General features: G+C 32.9%; 1 protein-coding gene across 3 annotated transcripts; it reads right to left on the reverse strand.

The window, feature by feature from the left end:
• Nucleotides 1-5,875: 5,875 nt before the first annotated feature.
• On the reverse strand, nucleotides 5,876-8,825 carry LOC119689465. Of its 3 annotated transcripts, none has more exons than XR_005253436.1 (3): nucleotides 8,750-8,825; nucleotides 6,529-6,598; nucleotides 5,876-6,455 (listed from the first exon to the last, which is right to left on the reverse strand). XR_005253436.1 is itself a non-coding variant. In XM_038104298.1 (2 exons), the coding sequence occupies exon 2, from the start codon at nucleotides 6,436-6,438 to the stop codon at nucleotides 5,989-5,991; it is 450 nt and encodes a 149-aa protein (XP_037960226.1). In that variant the 5' UTR covers nucleotides 6,439-6,455; nucleotides 8,750-8,825; the 3' UTR covers nucleotides 5,876-5,988. The 3 variants fall into 3 exon arrangements, 1 of the variants encoding a protein (XP_037960226.1); XR_005253435.1 differs by having other exon boundaries at nucleotides 6,529-6,671; XM_038104298.1 differs by lacking the exon at nucleotides 6,529-6,598.
• Between the last annotated feature and the right edge of the window lie 97 nt (nucleotides 8,826-8,922).

The raw sequence follows: 8,922 nt of genomic DNA on the forward strand, positions 1-8,922 counted from the left end.
TAAATTATCACTTAAGTCATAATTTAGACAAGAACTTAAACTGCAACGTTGGGTTATATTGCCAATTTTATTTCTGGAACAATTTTGTTTTAAGTTGTACTTTTTCAGCCTTAGGCATTAAAATCATTAAGAAGTAAATATACATATTGAGAAATTTTCAACTATTACACACAGTAAATAATGGAAGAAAAAGTAATAAGCTGTAATATTAAAAGACATACCAGTCTATTCGCCAGTCTATTTTAATACATTTGAAAGTACCATACGCCATAAGCCATACGTGATTTATATATTCATATGTACATACATGTATGAGTACATATATGTCTTAATATGACTAATTGAAAATCAATGAAATTCATTACATTTGATCGATGTTTGTATCTTTCATAAAAAGGCTATATTTCACTAATATATGTACTCCAATGTTTCCCTCCATTATTTACTACGTATCACACTTCTCTTCTTCATTCCTTGATGAAACGTAAGTTAGTGTCTAAAGCGCATTTTACTTTAGTGACTTCGACGATTTGGGTGGTCCACTGCAATAATAGTTCTATTTCGTTATAATAATGATATTTTCAAATGATTTCACAGAAGTATGGTTTGAATCCCAACATATCATCCTGATGGTATAAATAGTGCACTTGTTTAAGGATGCAGCGCTCTGTCTTTGGTTCAATTTTTGTAAACTTGACTCTCTGTTCTTTGTTTACATCTTTATTTCCGGTATGGCATATAGCTTTTATCGTTTGACTCAATACAATATTTTAATAAGTTTCCTGTAAAAATTTGCTCTTCAACAATTCAATTATAAGTTATCATGTAACCAAACTTTGCTAATTTCAACGAACATATGATTGAAATACATGATTCAGGAATTCAGATATCCTAATAATGCTTCTGTGTGCCTCTTTATTTTCTTAAAGAGTTTACACAACTTAGAGTTTACGAGAACTCACAACTTTAACTTGACGGACATTATTTTTGCTTCAAAGTAAGCATTGACATTTCTTGTAAATTTAGGTAGTGATTTGAGTTTTAGTATCGCATTAAAAAAATTTTTTTCGTTGAAAACGTTTCGAAAATTTCTCTCACTTCCATTTGATATACTAAATTAGTTATTCGTTTTTAAAATTAAGAATGGGAAAAGTTACAGATATTTATAGAACGGCCACTCGCAATCTTTACGACAGTGCCGTGAAAATTTGCGCAAAGGGCTTAACCGTCACATTCGACGTCCGGGACTCTGTAAGTTTGTTTTTGAATTAATTTAATTTAATTTAATTTGAATTAATTTAATAAAATCAATAAAAATAAGTATATAAAGCTACACAAAAATTCTCTGAATGATCAAAACTACAGCATCCAATTTATTGCGATATTCCTACTTTTATATATGAAGGTTAGTGGAATTAATCTTTCTTAACCAACAACTTCAACCTTCTTTAACTTTCTTAACTTTCCATTTCAAACTTGCGGATCCAAATTTATATGTTAACATTCAGATATTAAGAATTTGTAAAAATATTATTTATTTAGAGGCAGAAAGGGAACTTCGAAGCACTTATGCAATTGTGCAGTTCCTATTCTGCAAAGAAATGAGTCTTCATAAGAAATTTTTACCGTTGTAAATAAAATTTTTTGAAAATTTTGACTATCAATTCCTTGGCTACTACTTTAAATTACTTTTTAATAATTAAAAATTTTTATTAAAGCTTCGAGCAAGAAAGGCCGCAATGCAAAATTTCTTGAATAGATGTAGTTCCGTCTTCAGGACCAAGAAACGTGACGGAGAACGCAAAAATGAAGACCCCTAACTCCATTCCACAACTTCAACTATTAGCTGTAGTAGTAGAAAGATTGCGATGTGTACCAGAGACGCTATGAGGTGGTTCGAAGTATCTTGATGTGGGTGGCTTAAATTTGTCGTTTTTTCACATACATTTCAACAGGTCCTGAGTCTTCACTCGATAACGGCCCCCCATTGACTTTTCACCAAAATAGACGATATGTGCCTTTTTCTGGTCTCAGCAATGAAACAAAACAAATCAAAATTCTGTAGAAGTACAGAGAGAGAACATCCAGCTGCTACTAGATGATAGTTGATAGTTGAATCCTAGAAAAACTATAATTATCAAAAGAGACGCAATTTAACAAAGGTAATATTTGTCGTATTATGTATTGGTATTGATAAGTAATTTATAGTTTCTTTTAGTTTTTTATATCCATTTTTAATGTTTTACATATAAAAAAAGTGCAAAATTTCGTTTAAAAGAAACGAAGAAATGAAGAAACGAATAAACTGAAGAATTGAAAACTTGACGAGAATTGAAAAAAGAAGTATCTCAAATATATTTTATCACGCCTCAATAAAGTGAATAGAGAGTATATAAAATATTATAAATTATATACATATTGCCGTGAAATGCATTAACGGTGATGGACAACTTATGGAACTGTAAACTCATAAAAAAGTAAATTCTATATTTAAGCAATTATTGTTTGTTAATTAGGTTTGTAATAAAATATTATTTAAGCATAAAAACAGAAAACCTTTGATGCATTGTTTTAATCAGATACTCGTTCAGTCACATCGATTGAAGCTTTCTTGCATTTTCAAATCCAAATTTTCCTTCTTCTTAAAGGCCGATACTTCCTTCGGCCGTACTCACTCACAGCGCAAACCAATCTTATTTAAGCCGCCTGCACTTGCTTTTATATATTTTATTTTAGTAGCTCATCTGAGTGGTCTGAGTGGGCTGGTAGCATTTTCCATATCACCGTGGAGAGTAAACATTAGACGTTAGAAAAATGAGATATGAGATGTTCAACTCGATTTTACCACATAATTCTGTTCCTCTATAATAATTACTTGTAAAATATGAAGTCCTTATATGAAAAATTATGCATTAAGTATTAAAATTAGGGTTTCTGAAGTTTGGGAAATTCACTTCGCAGTCAAGCCATAATGTCTGACTGAACATTATTTGTGCATTACAAACTAGTTAGCCTATGTAAGAGTATATGTATTTGTACATAGTACATATAAATATATACGTACTGTATATAGGTATGTGCGCACAGACATAGGTAAGTATGTAGCTCCTCATGATATAATGGACATATAAATTTATATGAAGTTATTGATAAGATAGTGGAGCACATATCTATCTGAGCAGGCTGAGAAGTCGTGTGTTAGTTGGTGCGATGTTGCAAGAGTACATAATACCTAAGTAATAATGTATGGAATCCAACATTATTGCATAGAATATAGTACGTCATTGTGTTTATAATGCTAATGCTGATGCCGATGATGATATGAAAAGATGCTTGATTGCGGAATTGCTACTAAGTGAACGTGTGTGCGTTTGTGTGTGTAAGCGGTAAACTGTATGGTTATGTGGACTTACCAAGCGTTTATAGTAAGTATTTTGTCAATGTGTGCACAAAATGTAGCATTCCTCCGTAAGGCACACATACAGCCACACAATGTGTTATGTCACAACTGACATAAAGTGTCAGTTGTGATGTGCAAATATGTGCTGGTATCTGGAGATGTGCGTTCTTGCTGAGATTATTATTAACCGCACCGACACACTTACATATGGGCACTTAAACATTGCCTGGCAAGTCCTTGAATATTTATGAATACATAAGACTAAAGTTTTGTTGATGTGTAAAAAAGTCAAACTGTATAACGGCAGCTATACCTTCATCTATATAAATATATAAGATATATACATAGGTATATAAATATATATACGCATAAACATAGAAATTTAACGTCACTGAGTTACATCAGAGCATCAGAAACCTTTAAGAAAAGCTCATGTGCACTGGTGTGAAATCTGAAATTAACGTCAAAATTTCGAAAAGGACATTAATGGAAACATACTACCATAAAGGGTGCTTAAATACAATCAAATACAATCAAAAATATATACTGGTATTCTAGTATTGTCGATTTTAATATCTCACTTGCACTCATGAAGCGATTTTCGCATAAATGCAAATTTTAATCACAAATATTGAAATGTTCACTTAAATTCTTTATGAAGTGTACAATATTGGTAAGTCGCCCTTAAGCATCGGTGTTCTGGTTTTTACTTCCTGCACATCCTTGACATAACTTTATTAGCAAGTTTGCTTCAACACAGACCTGCGAACATATATTTTCTTAATATTGAATAAATACCACACACCTGCTCTGTCGCATAACAGGACTTGCATACCGTAATGAAATATGCAAATTTTGTGAAGTTCTTAACAACACGCACAAGCTTTTTAACAGGACATTTGGCAGGACATTGTTGTCATACTCCCACGAAAATACCTTTCTTTCACTTTCGGTAGTATTTCAACAGCCAAACAACCAAACTGGAAACTTTTGCTGTTTGTGGAAGCATTTTAAGATTATTAAGAAAATCTGTTAGCTGACAAAAATTTTCTACCTCATCGGACCTATTTCTATGCAATTAGCTTATTCAATATAAATAAAACAGAACTTCTATCAAAGAGAAAAAAACATTTTCTTAATTTTAAGATACGTTTTACCTGGAAGATGCATGGATAATATATGGTGCCATGATTCGAAAATAGAATCCACACAGCATTTGTGGACACATTTCTCATATAATTATGTCGATTTGTATACATTTTTTGTCCAAGATATGAATGCACTCACAACACCTTATAGATATAAAAATGCTGATTTAGGCACCATAATTGTGTGGCTACATGCATATTGGAAGAGTCAGATTATATGTAATAGAAAGAACGTGACTTAATGCCTACTTCTACATGTTAATATATGAATTGTCACTGGGCGCTGCGGAGCTAAAAAGCATCTATCGAACCTCGGTATAACCAGACACTGCAGACTTTGTTGCGATGCAGAGGAAGCAGCAGAACACATTTTGTGTCACTGTGGCAGTCTTCGCAGACTTAAGCTTCGGCACTCATCCACTGCCTATCCACTTATAATGGAATTAGACAACATCTCGTCTATGGAACTAAAGTGGGTATGTCACAATAATCCTCAAAGGATACAGTGACGTGGTTACAAGTTCCCAACCCGTTTTTAAAATCTTATCTAATATATGAGTTTTGTTTTTACAATGATAAATGTGTTTGTCAAATACCATTAGATTATATTTTAGTGCCGTGTTGCTGGGACTTAAACTAGTGAATAGATGTCTACTTTGTACGTGACAGAATATCAGTTTACAGTGCTCGCTCAAAAACGTGAAAACTTTCTTGCCTCAACAGAGGATCACATGGAAACGAAAAATAGTTTTTTTTCCTTTCTGATCGATTGTTTAATGATTACTTCTGTACCCGAATCAATGAGTAGATGAAAATGTAAAATGGTAACGAGTTTTCACTGTTGCAGTATTTCTTTAGATTCTATTATATATTATGGAAAACTCGTTTTCCTGTTTAAATACAAAATCTCAAAATAACAATAAAACTTATTTAGAACTACGTTAATGTATTTTCACTTTAAAGTGAAATAAGATAGTTGCCATTAGCGCCCTCTCTTGTTAGAGTTGCCAAACTGATTAAACGGCATACTTTTGGAAAGACTTAGTAAGCTGCAATACTGGTTATAATAGTGGCGATACTGATACGTTTAGAGTTGCAACATTTCTGCGACTTTTCTAGTGAATGGATCTCGTTCTGTCATGTGGTTTTTTTTTGTGTCATGGACCTAAGAATCACTTCTCGAAGTTGAAATACTCGAAGTTGAAAAACAGTATTTATACATCATACTGAGTATTAAATTAAAGCAAGCTTCTTGCAGTTATTCAGGCTTTGTTTTTTTTGCTATCAAAGTAAATTTAACATCAGTGTTTTTTAAGATAATGTTTATTGATAGATGTGTTTTTGTTTGATTGTGAATAACGATGTTCGAGTATGTATCTTAAAAAAGGGTAGTGTGTAAATTAATAGAAAATAATGAGATAAATTAAGTAAATAAATTGTTTATCCAGTTAGCATGGACCACAAGTTAACCACGGCTTCGGCCACTGGGATAACCACATTTTGAGTCATGTATTTCATAACCTTAGCACAGACTCCTAACTTCGGCTCTATGGCTAATTTCAGGGCAATTTGGTGGATTTCTTCCTCAGTCAAACAGGCCATTGTATCATGCACAGCTGAATCCTTATATTCATTGATCCTGTGAAATGACTCCACCTCCCATTGATAGCACAACTCATTTTCGACAATAATTGGAAAATTACTTCGCTTATAAAATATGTACAGCTCACGAACGTTAGGATCTTCTGTGCCAGTTATGATAATAATAACATCAGACTTTGGGGTGTCAGGCGGCAAGTTACGCAACAACAACCAGAATTGGCCTCTGCTGAACACCATCTCCACGATTTCAATGGGCAAGCGATCAATTGCTAAGTCACTGAAGTCCATACTTGCTAACCAGGTTCCTACATAAGCGTAAAATACAAGAAGAGAATTTATGTCAAGTTGTGTTAAAAATTTTTAAATGTTAACATTTACCTTTGGAATAACGGATTGGATAACGGATTGGATATACTAACGAAAAGAACTGCTTGAACAGCGTCAATAACTGCAACAAATGTAAGGTCCAAAGCTTTCTGGTGTAACAGTTTCTCAACAAACAATTTTATTAAATTTTTAAACTAAATTAGACGTTAACAAATTTTTAATATTCAATTGCATGCTTTGTTAACAATATTATTTTTCTCGAATATATGAAACATATATATAAATAAAAAGTCTTTCCGATTTATTCGGTGTAAACAGACAAAATGAGTTATTGGTTCAAGAAACAAAAAATATTGTAAAAGAGAGTAGAGACATTTTAAGTATTAAGCGAGATACAGGGTGTCAAAAAAATTTTTATTTGAAAAAAGCCTTAATATCTTAAAAATAATTCATTCATAGAGCAAATATCAAAAATCAATATTTATCAAAAATGACTGGAGCTAGCTTGCTTTAAGGGACGATTGCAGGAAAATAGTGCATGTGTGTGTGTATGTGGATTCTTTAATAGATACTGATAACCCATACTGCCAGTATGCACAATTCGCAACCAACACTAACTCTTTGGCTGGGTATTGCCGCCTACGTACTAAGCCTCATCCTAACAACATGCCTCTTCTAACCATACATATCATTACTTCGGAGGGTGGTGCTTTAGCGATTGCTGCCCTCTTCGCTGTTCTTTGTCTTTGTTTTATGATTTTTCTCGCAAATACACATACCAGGTTCCAGTATTCTGTTGACATCCACATCAGGTGGATAATGTTATCAAGAGGCACCTGTTCTCATTACTTCGGAGGGTGGTGCTTTAGCGATTGCTGCCCTCTTCGCTGTTCTTTGTCTTTGTTTTATGATTTTTCTCGCAAATACACATACCAGGTTCCAGTATTCTGTTGACATCCACATCAGGTGGATAATGTTATCAAGAGGCACCTGTTCTCTGGTTACTCTTGCCGAGGAGCCGCGATGGTTCTCATATTTCGGACAATCGAAGAATACATGTTCTACGGTTTCTTTTGTATTTGGACACGCTAAGCACTTGTCGCCTCCGTCGTGTTTGAACTTATGGTAAAAAGATATGCTCTGAACCAGCCATGTCCAGTAAGCGTATGGGTTAGGTACTCATTCATTAATCAAAAAAAATTTGGGTTTAGTGAAAAAACTCATTTGACCTTTTTACTGATCATTTTCACCTGAAAGCCACGGTCAAACTAATTCTGAAATATTGAGTAGATTGCAAAACAAACCATATATCATAACGCTTTCCCTAACAAAAAACAAAGTTGTGGACTGCTTCAAAAACTCAAATAGATTTATGGGTAGAAAAGGTTGACATGTTTATTGTTTATTGTTTAAAATATGTATGAATATGTGTGAATCGTGTGGCTAAATGTTTCATCCACATGTTTTAATAAAATCCGACTAACATTAACATTGCTTTATGTGTTGCTCACCATTGAAGACCTTTGTCAATGCCACCGTAGATAAGATATATACGAGTATTTTCATGAAGTGCATGTTTTCATGATTTTCTTTATAATGTTAACTAAAATACAAAGTAGCATCTAAATTTCAAAGCTACAAAAAATCATATTGAGAAACTTACAAGGGAGTTCTGGAAAAAAAATTTTCTCAAAAACAACAAACAAAGGTAGCCAACATATGCTGAAATATACCAGAAATATATCAGGTCGCAGTGGCTAGGGGACACCGCAAGAATGTAGCAAAATCATATATTTATAACATCCAGAACATGAAGATTAATGCATTATTGCAAAAAAATACTAAATACTTTCACTGTTTACCAGGCGTATGTGTGCACAATTGGGAAGGGATGCTAACTGCTAAGCGTATAATAATAAATTCAGCCATCACAGTCTCTTATCCGATAAAGTAAAGTAGGCGAAGCGCAATCACTTTGTGCGAATGAGACAATATCTCTTATATAGGCCCCGCAATGTCTGAGCGTAGATGGAAGCCTTAAAGCCAATGAATTGGCGAGGAAAGAATTTGCAATATAAGATGCTCCTGCAGAACCGGTGTTCATATAAAATTAACAAGACCAAATACTTCAAATGGCAAATTATGAGTGAAATATTTTGCAAATTTTGAATTCTGAATTTTGAATTATATAAAATAATAAGATTCACTAACTTTCAACAACTATATTATAACAAATGCACTTTTTCAATAACATTTTTTTTTAAATACTTACCAGATTTTTGATCCTTCAAAATCGAAGTTAGAAGACACTAAATTTCCTTGACAAAAAATTGGAAACAAATTCTCGTACTTTCTTTATTCTGATTTTGACAACTGAATATATAGGCATTGTCATTTGTAATTTTTTTTTAAAATAAAAAAGCATACTCTTTGAAATAGTTTTAG

The sequence above is a fragment of the Teleopsis dalmanni genome, chromosome X (assembly GCF_002237135.1).
Source record: "Teleopsis dalmanni isolate 2A chromosome X, ASM223713v2, whole genome shotgun sequence".
NCBI classification, from domain to species: domain Eukaryota; kingdom Metazoa; phylum Arthropoda; class Insecta; order Diptera; family Diopsidae; genus Teleopsis; species Teleopsis dalmanni.

Excerpts from the sequence above, each read along its gene's own strand:
- LOC119689465 (XM_038104298.1), bottom strand. The coding sequence starts at position 6,438 with ATGGACTTCAGTGACTTAGCAATTGATCGCTTGCCCATTGAAATCGTG.